The 20,580-nt window shown below is 44.1% G+C and overlaps 4 protein-coding genes across 4 annotated transcripts; 2 read left to right on the plus strand and 2 right to left on the minus strand.

The window, feature by feature from the left end:
- Positions 1-843: 843 nt before the first annotated feature.
- On the minus strand, positions 844-1,840 carry LOC133219628 (olfactory receptor 6B9-like). Its single transcript, XM_061367059.1, has one exon. The coding sequence runs from the start codon at positions 1,822-1,824 to the stop codon at positions 844-846; it is 981 nt and encodes a 326-aa protein (XP_061223043.1). The 5' UTR covers positions 1,825-1,840.
- A 2,095-nt stretch (positions 1,841-3,935) lies between these two features.
- On the minus strand, positions 3,936-5,271 carry LOC133219629 (olfactory receptor 6B1-like). Its single transcript, XM_061367061.1, has one exon. It carries the CDS (start codon positions 4,878-4,880, stop codon positions 3,936-3,938), a length of 945 nt encoding a protein of 314 aa, XP_061223045.1. The 5' UTR covers positions 4,881-5,271.
- Positions 5,272-11,755: 6,484 nt separating this feature from the next.
- On the plus strand, positions 11,756-12,822 carry LOC133219619 (olfactory receptor 10A4). Its single transcript, XM_061367046.1, has one exon. It carries the CDS (start codon positions 11,790-11,792, stop codon positions 12,756-12,758), a length of 969 nt encoding a protein of 322 aa, XP_061223030.1. The 5' UTR covers positions 11,756-11,789; the 3' UTR covers positions 12,759-12,822.
- Positions 12,823-17,211: 4,389 nt separating this feature from the next.
- Positions 17,212-19,397, plus strand: LOC133219620 (olfactory receptor 6F1-like). Its single transcript, XM_061367047.1, has 2 exons — positions 17,212-17,265; positions 18,170-19,397. Exons 1-2 carry the CDS (start codon positions 17,218-17,220, stop codon positions 19,112-19,114), a joined length of 993 nt encoding a protein of 330 aa, XP_061223031.1. The 5' UTR covers positions 17,212-17,217; the 3' UTR covers positions 19,115-19,397.
- The last annotated feature ends 1,183 nt before the right edge of the window (positions 19,398-20,580 follow it).

The raw sequence follows: 20,580 nt of genomic DNA on the forward strand, positions 1-20,580 counted from the left end.
TGGGTTTGGGGTTGGTTTTAGTTTGTGTTTCTTTCTGTGTGAGACAAAACTAAAACAACTTCACCCCATCCCACCTCTTTTTCACAGACTCCACTGCCCTCCTTCATTCACTGCTCCACCATTAAGCAGCACAGTGGGATGTGGACTGGGGGCTTGTGGTCAGTGCACAACAGTTTCTGCACATCTCCTCTGCTGAAGAGATGCTGGGACCGCACTGGCACAACAGGGCTCAGGTACTGTGAGGAAGGAGCAGGCTCCAGACATGCTCCTGGTGTTCCCTGAGGATGAACAGAGGCTGCACAGAGCGGGGATGAGGCACATGAGCCCAGCACAGGTGTCCTGAGAGCACTGTTGGTGCTGCAGTAGCCTCCAGCCCTCCCAGCAGAAGCCCATCTGCACACAACAATGGCCTTCCCTCAGAGAGAGCTGAGGGGAGCAAGAGGAAAGGCTGTGCCATGTCCTCTGCTGTGGCAGCCCTTGGGCATGCGGAAGAGAAGCAGCAGAGCGGTGCCCATTTCCTGACACCTTGGCCACAAGCAAGCCCACAGGAATGAGCCAGGAGCACATCCCCTGCCTGCACGGGATGCACCAGCCCTTGATGGGAGGCTTCTGCTGCGCTCACGTGGTTCTGCCTGGAAACCCTTGGGCTCCTCATCCCGGCACTGACAGAAGCCTTCCTATGGCAAAGCACATGAGCCAGGAAATTAAAAGGCAGCAGTGCTGGAAACTGGGACACGGCTTCTGAAGCACAAACCAGAGTTTTTCATTAAGTGATTTAATCATAAGATCCAATTATTTCTTTTTGGTTTCCTGAACTCCACCATCTTTTCGTCATTAAGCCTGCTAATGGTTTTGCAAGGAAAGTCTTTTTCTTAGCAAGATCCTTTGGAAAGAATCCTTCATTTCCTTGTTCCTCAAGCAGTAAATGATGGGATTAAAGAGAGGAACAATAACAGCATAGAAAGCAGACATGATTTTGTTTGTGTCATTAACTGGAAGTGTTTTGGGCCTTACATAGGTGAAAATGCTTGTTGCATAGAAGACAGTGACCACTATAAGGTGAGACGCACAGGTGGAGAAGGCTTTTTGGCGATCTCGTACAGATGAAATGTGAAGGACAGTGAAGATAATATAGGTGTAAGACAGGATCACTACAGAGAGAGACATCAGGAGAATAAATAATGCAGCCACAAAATCCATGAGAGCAGCTCTTTCCAAGTCAGTGCAGGCTAAGTTCAAGAGAGGAGAAACATCACAGAAGAAATGGTTGATTATGTTGGGTCCACAGTATGGCAGCCGAGAGATAAAAAATACTTTGCATCCAGAAATTAAAAAACCAGTTAACCAAGATCCGGTAGTAAGGTAGACACAGACAGTGTGTCTCATGATAGTAGAGTAATGGAAAGGCTTGCAAATGGCAACGTAGCGATCGTATGCCATGACAGCCAGGAGGAGACACTCAGTGTTGCCCAGGCTGAGGAAGAAGTACAGCTGTGTCATGCATCCCATGAAGGAGATCCCCTTTGTCACTGATACAAAGCTCAGTATTGTCTTGGGGAGTGTGACTGTCACATACCATATCTCCAGAAAGGAGAAATTACTCAGAAAGAAATACATGGGGGTGTGAAGGTTATAGTTTGTCCAGACAGTCAGGATGATGATCGTATTTTCTGCTAAAACCAAGAGATATGCAATGAGGAATACTGGAAAGAAGAGAATCTGCAGATGAGGAGAAATCGGAAATCCCAGGAGAATGAATTCTTTGACCATGCTGTGATTGCTCACTGCCGTGTCTCTCATGTACCTCTGTAAAGACAATGACATTAGTGACTTACTATTTGTGATTATAATACATTAACCATCTCCTTCTTTCTCTCTCCCCCCCAGCTGTTTTACATTACTTTCACACTGCAGTCAGATTAAATTAGCATTTCTAGTGCTGTAAATACTCATTGAATAATCATTAAAGTATTCCAAGACAAAGGTATTTAGAACAAAGTGACAGCAACGCTGAATTCTCTCGGTGACATAATGCTCACCTTCTCCTTGATCTTCTCCAGGGCAATATCTGTTCTAGATAGTGATTTTTAACTTGTACAATGAGCTGATTTCTGCATTTGTGAACAGACTTGCCAGGAAATCAGTCACCAAAGATCCCTCTTAAAGTAATAAAATAGTCTCAATACCAGCAGCAGTATTTACATCATCCCCATCAATGGCTTTTTCTTTTGTAAAGTTAAAACTTTATTAAAGGTCAGAATTCAAGCTGTAACTTTAACATCATTAAAACAATAAACTTAGATAGAGCTTTTCTGTTCCATAGACCATGTGTCCAGAAATTGCAGACTTCATCCAAAATCCCATTTGAAAACTCCTCATGTTGTCTCATATTGCTGAAGAGTTTGAAAGGGAAGAGAAAGGTTGAAGGTAGGGAAGGGAAGAATTAAGGTAAGAGTAAAAAGGGAAGGGAACAGAAAGGGAAAGGAAGACTGATAAGAAGTATCTTCAGTTGAAAGACACTGCTTCACTTTCTTAGCATGAAAATTCATAGATGCTCTATGAGAAACGAGATTTGCTGTGTGGCTTCTCAATGAAAGGATTTCATGGAAACACGCTGACAGGGAAGCGTCCCTTCCTGCCACAGTTCCTCACCAGCTTTGTTAGCCAATATACTACTCAGCAGACTTAAAGAAGGAGTTATTAATATTTATCATAAGAAATACTATGTTAGTAAATACTTCAATGTCACTTACAGTCTGAGTCCTTGTACCGATGTTGAACGGATCGCTTGAAGCACAGAGTGCCGTGACGTCTGTTTATTATTCCTTCATTTTCCTGAAGACTTCACCTGAGCATTTGGTTAATTCTTCCAATGGGACCAATCAAAGAAGCAAATTATTTCTTCTCTCCCTCGCCTGGCAATAGTATATGTCATTTAGCTTAAAAACCCCCAAACACCTCAACCCTGAATGAACATACATGCAGTGACTTGGGATCACAACTGGGAATCACCACTTTGTAATGAAGAGGTGGTAAAGTTATTAATAATATAGAGGCATCCTTAAATACTTCTGTATCAGTTCGGAAGCAAGTGTTTTTTTCACACAAGCACTCCAGACGAATGACTTGACAACTCTGTCTGTGAGGAGCTGTTCCTCCATCTAAGGATATTCTGATGCCTCATTTGTTGTTATTGCTGTTGGGGTTTTTTTATCTTATCTCAGCAGATGTGATCAGAATATTAGGGGTTTAATGCTTTCTACATACATATATTCAATATATTGTATGATATTCGAAACTGAGAAAAAATCTACATTGTTAATATTTGACTATATTATTATTTATTGAAAAAAAGAAAGGAAAAGAAGTGTAAATTCATGTATAATTTACAGTACATATACATAGTATGGTACATATACATAGTAGAGGTTGGTTGTTCATTCATATTCCAGCTAATACACAGTGACTTCAGCAGAATTTATCAGAACAGAATTTAAACAATATATGCTAAAAATGGGGAGAAAAAAGTGATTTCATTTACAGTGCCCAGTATATGAAGTCATCAATTTATTTAGTGTCTATTTCAACCTTCCTTAAAAAGCTGGGCTTCTCCCATCCCACTGTGAACACTTTCTTCTGCTCTCTTCCATGAGGATTGATTCAGTCCTAGAGTACAGGCTTCCTGCAGAATATGAAATCCTATGGAGTGCCTAAGACCTCTCCTTCTGAATAGGCAGATACGATACAGGAACTGCAGAAGAGAGTCTTCCTTTTAGCATCTCATTCATAAATTGAGCAGAATAGCCAAGGCTCTTAAAACATGAGGCCTGTTAGGCACATGCATCTCGCCTTAGCTGTCAGCTATTGCACACAGCACAATACAGTTCTGAATACAACCTAAATCTGAAAACCTTTTCTTCTAACACGCTTACACTCTAAGGAACTATCTTAATGGAGGACAGTCTGAAGATCTTCTTCAAAGCCTCCTTAACCTCCTGGTTCCTCAGACAGTAAATGAAGGGATTGAGCATGGGAGTCACAATAGTGTATGCAACTGACACCAGCTTGTTTAAGTCAAAAGGGTAGATTCTCTTGGGGCGGGCATACATGAACAGAGTGGCTGAAAAGAAGATAATGACTACAGTGAGGTGAGAAACACAGGTGAAGAAGGCTTTCTCCCTGCCCTGAGTAGTGGGGATATTCAGGATGGTGCTGATGATGCATATGTAGGAGATAATCATGATGGAGAGGGGAATCAGCAAGATAAGCAAGGCCAGGATGAAATCTACTATTTCAGCTATTGTCATATCAGCACACGACATGTTCAGCAAGGGGCTGATGTCACAGAAGAAGTGGTTGATGACGTTGGAGCCACAGAAAGACAGCTGAGAGATGAAAACTACTTTCAGCATGGAGGCCAAGAAACCAGTGAGCCAGGAGCATGCGGCTAGCTGGATGCAGAGCCGGTGGTTCATGATGACTGGATACATCAGAGGATTACAGATGGCCACATAACGATCATAAGCCATGACAGCAAGGAGGACACACTCAGTGCAAATAAAGGAGCTGAAGAAGTAAAGCTGGGTCATGCAGCCTCTAAAAGATATATTCTTGCTTTCAACAAGGAAATTCGCTAGCAGTTTGGGGACAGTGACTGAGGTGAACCAAACCTCCAGGAAGGAGAGGTTGCAAAGGAAGAAATACATGGGCTTGTGAAGCTGGTGGTTCGTCTTTATCAAGATTATGATGAGCAAATTTTCCAAGATGGTCAGCATGTAGGCCACCAGGAACACCACGAAGAGCAGCATCTGAAGTTCTCTCATAGCTGGAAATCCCAGGAGGATGAATTCCTGGAATTCTGTGCTGTTTTTCTGCTTCATGGCAAAGGGCACAGCATCAAGCTTCGGAGAAAAGGTAAAGAAAATAAAAGAGAGAATATATGGAATATTTTTTAAATGAAAGAAATAATGAGAAGAGCTGCAGTGAACAAAGGAATAATGGCAAGTGGAAAAGAAGGAAGGAAGAATGATGATAATAAAGGAAAAACATGAGAGGGATAAAAGGAAGAACGTTATTCCATTCAGATCATACTATATGGAAGATACAAGAACAACTTTGATATAATATTTTGATATCTGATTCATAATTAGTAGCCTAGACTATAACTGAAACCTATAGGTACTGGATGCCCATGTAAGAGCGGGTTGCCCAGTTGTATTTATCTTGCAGGGGATCCTGAATATCCAGGATGTATCTGTATAACTTCAGAAGTTCGGCTTAGTTCTGCACAACCAAGTCATTCCTGTGCTGCCTGTGGAGTACAGCTTTGTCCCCATTACGTTTTCCCAGCATAGAAAATCTCAAGACATTCACTGAATAAGACAAGTATTTCCAGAGAGCAATAGATGTTATCCTCAATTAAGCTCTCAGGAGAGGTGAATTACATTTTTGGAGGGATGTCTTTCTCTGTGTCTCTTCCCCTCTCATCCCCTGTTTTTCCATTTCTCCATCTATTCACCTTTTTAAACAATTGGATGAGCTGATTTTCATAGATAATTCTCAACTTCTACAGGTCAAAAGAAGAAAACCCCTCTCAAACTGGAAAATGCACATTTCTCCCCTTTAACCCTTTCCACCAATCTAATCTAACCTAATAAATGCTTTTTCATCTTGTTTTAAAGTTCCTCTAGTGCAATATTTAATTTCCTGTTAAAAGGCAAGAAACAAACCACCTCTTCCTTCCTTCCCAGAATTAGCTGAGAAAAGCATACTATAAACTAGGTTTTCAGTGGTGGAAGGACATCACCTTCATAAAGCAATTCATTGACATGGAAAAAAATATGTCCAGATATTGTTCATTTAAAGCCTTTTATGGCTCCAGAAGCAGTAATATAAACCATGACTGAAGATTTATAATGTGAAAGCACATATAACTCTGTAACCATATTACTGTTAACTTTATAATGGGAAATTACAGAGGTCAAACTGGAGCAATATTTTGCCTTTTTTTGTTAGTGCAAAATACATTGTTAACCATTGTGTCCATTTAGTACATGTATTCAGTGCTTCCTGCCCTGGCCAGCATAAGTTCTACCTATAAACCCAGCGAGATCTGGGTGTTTCAAATAGTTCATCTTACACATCTGTCCAATCTCTAAAGAAGCAATCAAAGCAAGTTGCAGTGATTCTCCTAAGTCAAACACAATGCTTGTGTTTTCCTGTGACTTGAACTAGAGTAAATATCTGAGCTATCTTACCATCAGAGGACTATTCTGGGAAGCTGGAATTCATCTGCTGAAGTATCGATAGCTGTCAGTTTAGTCTAATATAAAATATACTCAGCTTGTCTCCTTTCTTGGGAATATAAATATACTGGCATTTCCAGGTATTACTGTTTTCTTTGAGAGAAAAAGGTCTAAAATAGGTCAGATGGATCAGTCCATAGCCACGTCTGTTTCTCTCTTCCTTCTGTAAGTGGATGTCAGCAAGCAGCTCCGAAGCCTTGATGTGTTGCTCAGTGTAGTTCACGTGCCTGCTGTTGATGCTGAAATGCCAGTGGATTCATTCCTCCTTGGAAGAAGGTGATTGCCCATCAAAAAACCCTCCCCTTACCTTCACATCACTTCAGCAGTGCTTGTGGTTCCATTCATGGAAACTCTCTTCTGAGCGGTCCAGAGGCCCCCATTTGCCAGCCTGATGTGCCCCCTTGAGAGGTGTGCTGCCTACCAGGGGCTCACACCACGGATGTCACAGCGAGACTACCAAGCCTTGTATGGCCCACTGACTATTTATTACCTGCTGCTGTTACTTCACGTAGGCACCACACAGGCTGTTAGGGTGATGAGGTGGAGCAGACAAGGGAGTCAGTGACAAGTAGGAATCAGAATGGAGCAGTGTGTTTTGACCTCAAGACTAGTTTATAGCATAAATCAGTAGCTTAAGGTGGAAGGTATGGATTTGAAATAGAGATACTACATTGTGGGTCATGTTTGATATGACCAAGGTGTGGGGTATTCACGCTTCTGAGAAAATATATATGGATCAGGCCAGACAATGAGTCAAAGTCAAAATGAATGTACCAGAATAGGCAGCATTCACAAAGATTGGGGTAGTAGGTAAAATATGAGGGTGAATCAGGTTAGCTGTGATGCAAAACTGAATCAAAGCTAAGGAAGGAGTCAAAAGTCAATGTTGTAGCCACACTATTCTCCACTGCCAGTGAATTTCCCAGACATCCACCAAGCCACCTTCAGAAATAACTCCAGCAGTGCTTGTGGCTCAGTAATTCAAGCCTGATGTACTGCCCTTGTCGCCTCCAGTCCCCCTTTCTCAGCTCTTCCTTCTGCAGTAGCATCTTTAGCATTTGGTGCTTTTGTCTCTGGAGATGGTGTGTGCAGCACATACTCAGGCTACTGCTTCCATCTACTGCCCAACACCATTCACTGCAAGCTGCTTCTTGCCTGTGAACCAGCAGGAATATCAGAGAGCAGCAGCCTGAAGTCATCTTCCCCCAGCCCTGCCTCACCGGATACCCAGCAAAGAGAACTTAAGAATCACTGTGGATGTAGTCGAGCAAAGAAGATGCTGCACTGCTGTCAGGCATCTGCAAACTACTGGGGGCAGAATGTCACTGAGGGACAGGGCATGAATGTAGCTTACCAGGGGTCTGGTGAAGAGGGAAAGACCAGTTCAGACAGCTGGCTACCTGGTCACATAGTTCGCGATCATAGTTCATAGTTCATGATCAGGACCAACATTATCTTGGCAAGTAATGACATACCAGAGTACTGGGTGGCACAAAAGTGCTTGTTTGGGCAATGAATTAGGTATCGATGTTTTATGGAGTGTTTTAACATGGAATGTGCGGGCTGAAACTGGTTTGGAGCAAGCTAAGGAAAGGCTGTGATTTCCTACATTAATTCAGACAACAGCTGGAGCAAGGGACACCAAAGCTGGGTAACACATGTCAGAAAGCTAAGAACTGTATTTGATGTAACAGACTGACTGAGGGACTGTGTTGTCACAAGGAGCTGGAGACAGCAGTGAGATAATATCAGACAGGAGGGTGGATAACATGCTTAAGACAATGGATAGAATTGATAATGGATAGAATGGATAATCCAGGACATAACAATAATGTGTACAAAATGTGCTGTGACAAGCAGTGCAATGAATAGGACACTTGAGCAAAAGTTTTAGGGCTGGAATAATGAGCTGAGTTACTGGGGATAGAGGTGTGAGTCAGACCAGCATGACTAAGTCCAAGACTCTGGACTCTTCTTTGCTTGGAACACAGTTAGGGTTTACCAGTAAATGTCATGTAAGGCCACTAATTGCCTTCTCTTTCGGCATCTTTAATGAGGCCTAGACTGGAAAAAGGCCAGGTTCTGCTATGCCATAGGTTGGGTACAGTTTGGCAGTTCAGTGCTTTGGGATGGAGTCCATAGCTCAGAATGGCGTGGCACCATTCTCCTCTCGCTCTGAGGCACGTAACATTTACTTGTAGGTTCTGGTGTCAAAAAGGGAATCAACACATTGGTAGAAAAGGAACAATTTTTAATATACCCTCTTGTGTACTGGTAATGGTGGAGAAGAGGAGGTTTAGTCTGAGGGCTTCCAGGGCACTTATTGCTCTTTTACACTACGAGATACAAGAGGACATCCTGCCCAGGTCATTCTGGTGGGGATATTGTTTGGTTTACACTGGAGCGTGTGATTTTGAACTCCTGAGCCTCATTCAGTAGGAGTGCATAATGTATATGATCCAGGAATACTACCTGTGATCTCTGTCTCGAGCAGAGAAGAGTGCTGCTTTTGGTCCTTGCTCCTGGGAGATATTAAATAATGTTAAGCTTTTCCTGGTTAGGGTTAAGAAAGTGAACCTGCTCTTTGCAAGTGCGTGATGGCCCAGTGAACCCAGTGCAGTGTCCTGACAGCCTCAGGAAGGTTCAGACAGTTCTGGAAAACCCGAACTTTCTCCAACTCTGATTTTGCAAGGGTGTCCCATCAGGCAGACCTGTGTTCCCATTCTTATCTACATTTGTATTGATAGGATCCTGCCTTCAGACAATGGAATATTTGCCTTCAGTAAAAAACTAAGAGCAATAGACTGGAGCTAACTAGGACTTCTGGGATTAGACTCACTCTGGAGACTAAAAACTTTCCTAGTTAGTGATTGCTCTCCCCAGTTGTCTCCAGTTGCCACCCCTGGGAGGGACTCAGCTAGACACAGAGGCCTAGTTAAAAGTTGGTGGAACTCTAACGCCTTGGGATGAATTCACTGAGCATCTTGGAAAGAAACTTTATTGTCTTGGGAAAAAAGAACAAGAATCAAGGGATGTGAGCAAAGGCAGAGGGAAAGAACTGGAGAAACTGAAAGAAAGAGGCAAATTCAAGATATTTTTAACATCAAGATATTTTTAATATAATTTAATAATGCCTACTGTTTATCAGTATTTCTTGGTATAGGTCTTCCTGAGACTCAGTCACCTGTATGAACACCAACATTTAGTTTCTGATCTATCCCAATGTAATATCTAAATAATCTGTTAGCACAAGAATGACTGTCTTGTTTCAGAGCAGATAGGCTGATTCATACCATCTGTGGTCCAGGAAGAAAGGACCATTTTGGGCCCATGGTCTCCATACACTTTCTCACAATCAAAAAAGACCGATTTTCCTTTCACTCAGTGCAGTATGTATCACAAGTGAGAACTTTAGGTGCACTCACAGGTGTGTGAGAAAGGACAAACACAACCCAAGAATGCAGCACTGGCAGGGATCTGTCTGGATGGGGAGCAATACTTCATTTCACTCTCTCCTTGAGGACTACACACTCAAGACAATGTATTCGAGAAGTTACAACACAACTGTTTAAGTAAGCTACTGCAAAGAAACTAATAAGTCATGTTATCAAAATCCTAATCAATACATAACTTTAGATTTTAAAATACACACTTTTGCAGATGACTACTATAGAGATACTTACTGTTACTTTTGAAAGGTTTTGGATCATGCATGATTGCTATTGAATGATAATTCCTTTCCCAAACAACTCAATATTAGTTCTCAAGCCCATACTTCCTTTCCCCATCTTTCCCCCAAGAGCCTTTTGTTTGTTGGCATGATGGAAACTTCAGTGGGTTATACAAGGGTGTTCCTTCTGGCATCCAAGCAGACTTTGAATCACAGAAGCTTCATAACCGTGCATAGGTGTTGGCAATCCTGCCTTTGAAATATGCTCACCTCCTTTGGGCTTTACCCAATTTTATAGCTCATTCACTGTTTCTTCTATTTCTTGACCCACTTTTCATCCCCTGGAACTTCCTTTTTTCTCACCAGAACTCCTCTCAACCAACCAACCAGTGACAGCTACCTATCAGAAGTGCGGAAAGGAGGATCCAGAGCTCCTCTCAGTCAACCAACCAGTGACGCCTTCCTACCACAAGTGCTAAAAGGAGGATCCAAGGAATTACAGGCCTGTCAGTCTGACCTTGATGCTGGGGAAGGTTACAGAGCAGATCATCTGGAGTGCCATCAACCAGGTGAGATTTTTCTCAGGAGATGTTGGTTATCTGAATCAATACAGAAAAATTCCACTCGTAGAGGTCTGGGGATTTTGGCCAAAATGCAGCCAGAGATCAGAGAAATGTGTTCCAGAAATGTGGGGATTATATTTGGTTAAAAGTGGACTTGCTGACTGATATCTACACTGCCAGTTAAGACATCTTATTCATTCTGAATTTCTTTCACCTGACCTTAGGACTGTCTTTTCCCACTCTTCTCTTTAGTCATTGACTGTAGAGTGACCTCTGCATTGCAGTCATCTTCTATGAGCAGCAGAAAGCAGGAGCCAACAGGGGAACCAGAGAGAGTTTTTTGTACCTAAACAATGAGGAAAAACTGACTCCTACAATTGCAAGCAATCAATCCCCAACAGACAATTTTCCACTGGGAAGATAAACACATTGAAATACTCCAGGTTTCTGGTGTGGCTTTTCCAAAAATACTAACCACAGCCTTCTACTGGCAGGTGACCTCCTTTATTTTAGCTCAGTCTTCTTCTGTATGTTATTGTTCTTCTGTCACTTACACGGAGCTTCTCTTTAAGGGAGACTCATCTATCTAGGAAGTTGATGGATTATTGGAATAGAAGATAAATTCCAAGGCTATTCTTATCCTTGGAAAGGACTGCTCCTCCTGAAGAGTGCTGGGGACAAAGGTAATTTCCTGGAAAATGATCCACGTTTTAGTACTTTTGAGTGGGACTGTAGAGTGGATACAGGGTTATCTGTGTCCAGGAGATGATTCTTTCCTAGAATGAACCCCATCCAGAGAATGATAGTAAAAGGGATTCATTGCCAGAAGTCCACTCTATCAACTAATTAATCATCACTGGGTTTTAAGGACCAGCCTTCTTTGCTTGGCAGTGGGTGTTACAGTAGCAGATCTCAGCTAGATAATAGGAGAAAAGTCCACATCAGAGACTGGAGCAGTAGAGTAAAACCCTCATCCTAAAAGGCAGGAAGAGTAAAATCTTCTGCTATCATAAAGAAGGTATATCTTCCTTTCCATTGTGAAGTTCAATTCTTACTTATCAAAAGCTATGTTGAAGGGAAACACCTTCCCTTCCTTCTCTAAAAAAAACCTTTAGCACTGAAAATACCTAAAGAGAGCAGTAAAATATCACTTACTCTTCTGGGATCTTGTGCTATTACAAAGCAATACATATGTAAATATTTAATTTACTATCTTGTATTTCTGTAGGTTAACTAGAAAGCGGGTACGTAATGACTTCTGCAGTTAAAAAAGACCCGAGGGACATGACCAGCAGAAACCACACAGTGGTGACCTATTTTCAATTTTTACCTTTCTCCAGCATCCCAGAGATCCAAGGCTCTCTCTTTTGTCTGGTATTGCTCATGTACATCAGTACTTTGGTGGGAAACATCCTCATCATTATAATCACTATGGTAGATGCTGCCCTTCACTCCCCCATGTATTTTTTTCTCAAGAACTTGTCCTTCCTGGAGATTGGCTACACTACATCCACAATCCCCAAGATGCTAGTGAACTTACTCACAAAAAGGAAAGAAATATCCTTTCTGGGCTGTGCCACACAGATGTATGCCTTCTCCCTCTTTGGGATCACAGAATGTTGTCTGCTGGCTGCCATGGCCTATGATCGCTATTTGGCCATATGCCATCCCCTGCACTACATGACCGTGATGAGCTGGAACACATGCTTCCTACTTTCAGCTGTGTCTTGGCTTGTTGGGGTCTTGGTGGCCTTAGGGCAGACAACTTTGATCTTTACCCTTCCATACTGTGGGCCCAAGAGGATCAATCACTTCTTCTGTGACCTGCCACCTCTACTGAAGTTGGCTTGTGGGGCCACCTACAAGAATGAAATCACCATCTACATAGTAGTTGTCGTCTTCATCATGGTCCCGTTCTTATTTATAGTTGTGTCATATGTCCAGATTCTCCACACCATCTTCAAGATGCCAACAGCTAAGGGCAAGAGAAAAACGTTCTCTACCTGCTTCTCTCACCTGGTGGTGGTTACTCTGTTTTACGGATCTGGAATTGTGACCTACCTGAGACCCAAAGCTTTTTATTCAAGCAGCAGTAACAAACTGTTGTCTCTCTCTTACACACTGATGTCTCCAATGATGAACCCTTTGATTTACAGCTTGAGGAACAAAGAGGTGAAACAAGCCTTGAAAAGACTGATAGCCAGAAAGATAAGTATGTGACATGTTTGGAAATAATAGTAAATTAAAGCTGTGATATTGTGTGCATTAGTGGAAGGAGAACATGTTTTGCCACCATCACTTACCCAAAAACTCATATCTACCTATTTAATATTTTTTTTTCTTTTAAAAGAGGTAATTTTCATGTCATTTTTCATGTCATTTTCAGGTATGCTTGGCATACAGATCAAATCAGTTGCATACTATTGTGTCCTCTATGTCCTGTCCGTTGATACAGAAGTAGATCTGTACTCTGTGGACACGTTTACTTGGGGTAAAAGGAAACTCACAATATTCTCTGAATGTTGTGAAAACATTTTTGCAGAGCTTATCTAAAAAAGAAATGATCACAGAAGAGGACAATGAATCTAAATAGAGGCATTCAACAAGTATCCAAGACACTGATCATCTGAAGAGTGCTGCTGAAGGTGTTTTCCAGTTGAGCTCTTCAGCTCTACTCTGTGAAGAAAGTTTATTTGAAGGCCTGAAGGGGTAATGATTCAGGTCAAATACCTTGAACATAAATAACTGTGGCTTGGCTGATCACCCTGTTCTCCACTGGTATTGAATGAAGTGAAATAGATAAAGTAAAAGCACAGTTTATGGGTTCTAAACCAGATTTCTGCTGTAGTAAGAGAGAAATTATCACTTAGGCATCTCCACTGCTGTGTTTTGCTTGTGTGTGAAGTTTATGTAGGTAGGTTTATGTAAAAATACCTGCATTTTAGACTTCTGAATTGAGAGCAAAAAATGCACCAATGTCCCTTTTTGCACAAATAAAGGTTTGATTGTAGTACGAAAGAAACTACTTGAGTGTTAAGGAATAGTCACCGGGAGCTGGTTTGAGAGCTGTCATTTTAAAAATGAAGGCTAAGACTTCATTTTTTTCCCCTTTTTCCCTGCATACATGTGACCACACACATCTGTGTGTCACATGTTTGCACTCTGTGTGTGTGTGTGGCTATAAGCATGTTTTCTCACATGTCTCCATGCACATGGCTGTGCAATTCTTTCCGTCCACTTGTGGTGTCAATGGATGAGATCAAAATGAGAGCAATAGTCCAACTAAAACCAATGCCCAAGGGGAAGGGTGGATGAGGAGAAATGGACTCATGGGTATGAGGTAGCTAGAGAGCTAGCTGTTCTAACCCGCATTTCCCACCAGAAGGCTTCAAATGTGTCCATGGACATGGAAAGCCAGACTGCAATAGAAGGAAGAAAGTTGTTGACTGGAAGAAACCAGAAGTTGCCTAGAGGAGGAATTCACCAGGGAAGAAGCTCCCAGGACAGACATTTCCGTATCTCACAGTGTCCTTCCTTCTGCCACCACCAACCCTGGGGGAAAGAGCATCTTTCCCTGACCCCGTCAGGGAACTGAGCAGGTGTTGGAATGTGTGACCTTGAAGCAGACATGCCTTTTTGCCAGGGCCAATTGCTGGTCATTCACACTCAGATTTCAGTGTTGGACATGAAGATCTTTGGAACTAGAGACCAAAGGACTCATGAGCTCTTTGGCTTTCCTGGGCACAGCAGTTCCCTGACTTCAGTACCTGCTTAGACCAAGTTGTTAGTCCTTTCCCAGTTCAGCACCTCCTCAATAACATGTTGGCTGGGCACAGCTTTGCACACACATGAATTCACAGAGGTCCACACACACAGATGTCCACACAAATACATGTGCTTCCACATAAGCAGTTGTGGGATCAAGAGAGGAGACACTGGGGTTCACCCAAGCAGGGAAGGGCTGGAGCACCTTAGGTTACAATAAAGCCCCATAGTGTATCTTGAGGATCCCAGAGACTTCTCAGGTACAGCAGGAGGCCAAACAGAGCAGCATTAGGAGGAAAATATCCAAACCCCAGCAGTGAGGCAGAGAAGGAGCTGCACCAGGGGAGGTTTAGACTGGAGATTAGGAACAGTTCCTTCCCCAAAGGGTTCTCAGGCATTGGAACAGGCTGCCACGGCAGTACTGGAGTCATCATCTCTGGAAGCATTCACACACCGTGTAGATGAGGCCCTCAGAGCCATGGCCTTGGCAGTGCTGCGAAACGGTTCGACTGGAGGACCATAAAGATCTTTTCCAACTGGGTTGATTCTATGAATCCATAATTCTATCCATAATGACATCCTCATGGACAAGAGCCTCGGGATGTGGGGCTGAGGACTTCAGGGCTAGAAGCAGCCGAGCCACTCCCTGCAAAGAAAGACACAAACAACCCCACCAGAATGCCACAGCCTTGCATCATGTGCCCGCACAAGATCCCTGTGGCCCTTGGTCTGCATCTTCTGCCTGTTCTAATGTGTTTCTGCCCTGGAAATCTTTGGGCTCATGTTCCCAGAACTCCATGAGGGAATGGCATACTAGAAAGGAGAAAATTAAAAGGTAGCACTGCAGGAAATCAAAACACAGTCTGCACCATTAGCTGGGACATCTTGCTTTGTAAATTAGCATGTCAGAAGATTACTACCTCCACAAAGAGTGTCTGTGGACTTGGGCAAGTGCAGGACCAGCAAAAGAGCCAGTAGAACTCCTTGCTCCTTCCCTCCTTCACTTCTCTTGTCTCCTTCCACATAGATGACAAGGTGAGGGAAGATCTTTCTCCCCTCCAGGATGAGGTCTTGCCTCTGGCCATCTCAGATGGCATTCACTCTGCTCACTGTTGGGCTTCAAGCTCCTTCTTATGGGACATTGAATGTGGAAGAGTGTTTGGTTTGGAGAGACCCACAGACCAGAGAAGCTGTGGCTGCCCCATCCCTAGCAGTGTTCAAGGCCAGGTTGGACACAGGGGCTTGGAGCAAGCTGCTCTAGTGGAAGGTGTCCCTGCCCATGACAGGGGTTGGAACTGGATAAGCTTTAAGGTCCCTTCAACCCAAACCATTCTATGATTCCATGATCCTTGTGCTCTGAGGAGTCTGTCCTTGAAGGTTAACCAGCCCTCCTGGGACCCTCTTAGCACCAGGGCATTTTCCAATGCATCCTGCCAAGTAGCTAGGTCCCTGAAGACTTGAAGATATGCTCTTCTAAAACCCAGGGCAGTAGTCATCCTGTTCTCTTGGTCAGTCCTTTGAGGATCTTTAAGCTCCACATGGTCAAGCTTTAAGCTCCACATGGTCAAGGCAGCCAAGGCTGAACTGAAGCTTCATGTTCTGAAATGACATAGGTGAACACCTTACCTTATTCTCTCTGTACTCATAGTTAGAATCATAAAATCAAAGAACAGTTAGGGTTGGAAAGGACCTTAAGATCATCTAGTTCCAACCCCGCTGCCACGGGCAGAGACACCACACACTAAACCATGTCACTCAAGGCTCTGTCCAGCCTGGCCTTGAACACTGCAGGGGATGGGGCAGCCACAGCTTCTCTGGGCACCCTGTGCCAGCGCCCCAGCACCCTTACAGGGAAGAGCTTCTGCCTTAGATCTAACCTGACCTTCCCCTGTTTCAGCTTGAACCCATCACCCTTTGTCTGTCACTATGGTCCCTAATGAAGGTCCCTTCCCAGCATCCTTGTAGCCCCCTTCAGACCCTGGAAGGCTGCTCTGAGGTCTCCACGCAGCTTCTCTTCTCCAGGCTGAACAGTCCTAACTTTCTCAGCCTATCTTCACAAGGGAGGTGCTCCAGCCCCTGACCATCCTTGTGGCCTCCTCTGGACTTGCTCTAACAGCTCCATGTCCTTCTTACAGTGAGGACCCCAGAACTGTACACAATGCTGCAAGTAGGGTCTCACGAGAGCAGAGTAGTTGCTTTTAGTTATCTCCCATGCTAAAGGTCTCAAGACCACATTACAGTTCAGCACCAGATACTTTGCAATTCCAGTCTCTGGGACATGGCTATTTCAGACATCTGCATGTCAGCAGGGCAAGCACTGAGTTCCTGGCCAGGTTCACATACCACAGGTGCAGTAAGGAGGCTAACATTCAGCCTGGCAGCCACTTCAGAGAATTGCTTTGCTGCTCTTTAATTGGCCTGTGTGAAGAGAGAGCATTATCCGTCTGTAACAAGCAGATAAGATCCCACACTCCCTGGGGCACACAGAGGGAAGACAGCAAAAAGTTTCCTTGGTGTGGCCAGACTGAACTTGTGTGTTAATGAGGTGGGTGTGGGGATGGTTTTATGCTAATGATGCTGTGACTGATGTATGCCCTCGCTATATGGAGCTAAACTGCAGAGGCTTCACCCTGCGTGTGTGTGTCTGTGTGCACAAGTCGTTCCCCCCCCCCCCCCTTTGTGGATGTACAGTGGTGGCTTTGTGTGCAGGGGGGAAGAAAATCAGGAGCCCGAGCTCTCAATACCTATTAGGGTGGATGGTGAGGAAACAATGCCAGGCAGCTGTATACAGCTTCGACTGGGTCCATGAGATGAGAGTTTCTCCTGACATCACGGCATCCAGAGCTCCTCCAATAAATCAACCTCTTTCTAATGTTCTCCCTCAGCCTGAGGGGACCGCAGCTTCATTTAGAGGATGGTGCATGAAGAGATGTCGTTTGGATCATTTCCATTAGCTGAGCTGGTGAGTGAAGCCTGCCCAAGACATATGACAAATGTATGCTGTAGGCATAGACTTCCAATCCCTTGCATGCTTAAGGAGAGCCACATTAAAAGGGATTTCTCTGCTCTTTGACCACATGAGGTTTCTGGTATGTAAATTCCTCAGGACACAGATGAAGCCCCTGGTTTACCTGGCTTCTCAGCAGAGCTACCTTGTGAGGGGATCACCTCACAGAATTTTGCCTTCAACCACTGGGAAACTAGATGACCTTTATAGTCCCTTCATACTCAAACCATTTTATGATTCTGTGAAGTTGAGATGTCCAGTTTACTTGCCCAGGCTGCTTGCTAGACTCCTGCACTAGTCCTTAAAGACAATCTGGAACTTCTAGAGGGCTTTGAGCCATGTATATGAGGTGAGATAAGCCACGTTTCTCTCCCAAATGCCTCTTCTCTGTCCGAAGAAAAGCCATGGATAAGCTGAGGAGGTGAGATAAGTGTACTTCAATCATACATCTTTGTGCTTGGTCAACAGAAGTCCTTCCTCTGTCTGAGATGGGAAAACTAGAGAGGTGAGCCTTACCCCTAGTAGCTGTGCTGAGAAGCAGATGTCAGTGGGGGTAATGGAGGTATATGCTAAAGCTTCCTATGATGAGGCTTGGAAGAAAGCAAACATACAGAACTGCAGCTCCTTGAGTAACAACAGTTCATTTGGTGCTATAGGCCTGAGTTTCAGGGTCAGATCTAATTGTCCAAACATGTTTCTGCAGGGAAGGATTTTCCTGGCAATTTTCAGTTAGGATAGCTGCTGTTTTCCCATGGTCTGCACAAACTCCTCTTTGGGGCTGGATTTGTTTCAGTACTGGTAGCATCTGAAGGACCAGTAGGGGCATGCAAACTCACACAGAAACATCCTGTCTTTGCAGATGGACCTCAACACTTGGAGGCACACAGCGAATGGGACAGTTGTGGAAGAATTTATCCTTCTTGGCTTCCCAGGCACGTGGCGTTCCCGGGTCTCCTTTGCGATTGTGTTTGCATTGATGTACTCCCTGACAGTAACAGGCAACACATCCATCATAGCCCTCGTGTGGATGAACAGGAACCTCCATACTCCAATGTACTTTTTCCTCTGTAATCTCTCCTTTCTGGAGATCTTGTACACTACGGGTGCTGTTCCCAAAGCCATTGGAGTCATGCTGGGGACTAGCCAGACCATCTCCTTCAGTGTCTGCATCTTCCAGTTGTTCTTTCTTCTCTCCCTAGGCTCCACTGAGTGTTTTCTCTTGTCTGTCATGGCCTATGACCGCTACTTAGCCATATGCTACCCTTTGAGATACAGTTCCCTCATGAACAGTGTCATCTCTGCTCGGCTGGCACTCAGCTCCTGGCTGGGAGGCTTTCTGGCCATCTCACTTCTGGCCTTTCTGACATCCAGGCAGACATTCTGTGGGCCAGACGTCATCAACCATTTCTTATGTGATATAGATGCCTGCCTTGCCCTTTCCTGTAGTGACAGGTGGCCCGTGGAGCTGGCGACTTTCCTTGTTTCCATAATTGTTGTGGTGGCCTCCTGTGTGGTCATCCTGGTCTCCTACATGTACATTATTTATTTCATCCTCAGCATCCAGTCAGCCCATGGCAGGAAAAAGGCCTTTTCCACTTGCTCTGCCCATCTCAGTGTCGTCACGATCTGGTATGGCTCTATCATCTTCCTATACGTCAAGCCATCAGCCCAGAGCAACATGGATGTGAAAAAAATCGTGAATACCCTTAACACAATTGTAACTCCTTTGTTGAACCCCTTCATTTACACATTCAGAAACAAAGAAGTGAAGCAAGCTCTGGGGCGGGCTTTCCAGAAGAAGTGAAGCAAGTTTTCAGAAGACCTCAGTGTGAGCTAACAATGTGCCAGGGCATCACAGGTAGTCAGAAGCCGCAGTTCCCCAGTGAGCTCATCTCACTCACCTTACAGCCTCCTTAGTCTGGGCTTAGCCTTGACTCTATGATTCTCCTTGATTCTATAATTCTAATGCTCCTCTCACACTGCTCTAAGGACCAGCTCCTGGGGAAGGTCACAAACCCCATCAAGAAACAGTTCTCTGACAGAACACTGGAGGAGGGGTCCTCCTCCTACAGGCTTGTATTACAGTTTACTCAGTGCTCCATTTTGTCAGAGATTCATCTGAATCCCTAAAGAAGTCCCAGCAGCTGGCTCATTTCCCCATTTAGTCCGATGTTTTCTCGCTGCAGCTATGCCCTATTCTTTTCTCTGTCTGAAGAACGGGGTAAGTTGAGGAGCCAATATAAGATTCATCATACATCTTTCCACTTTGTCAGCAGAATCCCTTCCCCTGCCTGTGAGATGGCAAAACCACAGAGGTGAGCCTTACCCCTAGTAGCTGTGCTGAGAAACTTGGTTCTGGTTCAAGATAAAATCTACACTTTCTGGTATAACCTATGGCCATTATTCCTGGCATAGGACTGGCAACAAAACTCACACTGCTCTTCTTTCCTCTCCTCAGCCCCTGCATGTACTTTATTAGTTTTTATTAAAACATTCAAATTGCTGTGATTCATGCTAGATGTGTCAGGACATTTCCATATCTAACACCCCACGTATGATTTTAATACTCCATTGTTCCACTCATTTTGGGCTCTGTTGCGGAAACACTTTAATGTGATTGGCAAAGTCCTCAAATTGCAGAGCTGTGGGAGGCTGGCTGGGTAAAAAGTCTGTCTTTGCATTCATCGAGAGGTCATTAGCACTTCCAAAGGGCACTTGCTTTCCACCTTCCTATGATTTTCATTTCAGAACAGATGAATCATGTTCTCCAAGCTCTTCTTTCTGCACAGTGACAGGGAAGGGAGTCCATGCAACCACTTCCTAAGGAGACCTCAACATGGCAGATAAACGTATATGAACAGTGTGGGATTGATTTCACCTGTAGAGCCCTCCAAATGAGATGATTGAGTCTGGAGTGAGCATCTACTTCTCCCTTCCAGAAGCAGTGGTGATTCTGAAGGGGAGTCAGCAACCCCCTTTGTTCACCTGAGCTTGAGCACCTGCCTTATAGACCTGCAGCCAGGCCCAGGCAGCAGTGCCCAAGGACAGGCTGATGCTCACCTTTGGACACCCCACTGAGGCTGGAGAACAAGTGTGTGCCTGGGTCTGTCCTCAGCCATCACTGCTTGTCATTCTTTATGTTAGGGACAGAACTGTGTCCATGGCGTTGAAGCCCTCTGCATCCCTGGAGAGCAACCAAAAGCAGGATCTGAGATGTCCAAGGAACACTATACACAGTAGATTGCAGGACATTGCAGGCTACCATCCATT

The sequence above is a fragment of the Neopsephotus bourkii genome, unplaced genomic scaffold, assembly GCF_033783945.1.
Source record: "Neopsephotus bourkii isolate Nb327-2 ecotype Australia unplaced genomic scaffold, CSIRO-AGI_Nbou_v1 NB_1370, whole genome shotgun sequence".
In the NCBI taxonomy this organism is placed as follows: domain Eukaryota; kingdom Metazoa; phylum Chordata; class Aves; order Psittaciformes; family Psittacidae; genus Neopsephotus; species Neopsephotus bourkii.

Bases quoted from the DNA above. Each gene is read 5' to 3' on its own strand.
- LOC133219628 (XM_061367059.1), bottom strand. From the start codon at position 1,824: ATGTCATTGTCTTTACAGAGGTACATGAGAGACACGGCAGTGAGCAAT.
- LOC133219620 (XM_061367047.1), top strand. From the start codon at position 17,218: ATGGTGCATGAAGAGATGTCGTTTGGATCATTTCCATTAGCTGAGCTG. The intron at 17,266-18,169 runs GTGAGTGAAGCC...CTGTCTTTGCAG, and splicing joins CATTTCCATTAGCTGAGCTG to ATGGACCTCAACACTTGGAG.
- LOC133219629 (XM_061367061.1), bottom strand. From the start codon at position 4,880: ATGAAGCAGAAAAACAGCACAGAATTCCAGGAATTCATCCTCCTGGGA.
- LOC133219619 (XM_061367046.1), top strand. From the start codon at position 11,790: ATGACTTCTGCAGTTAAAAAAGACCCGAGGGACATGACCAGCAGAAAC.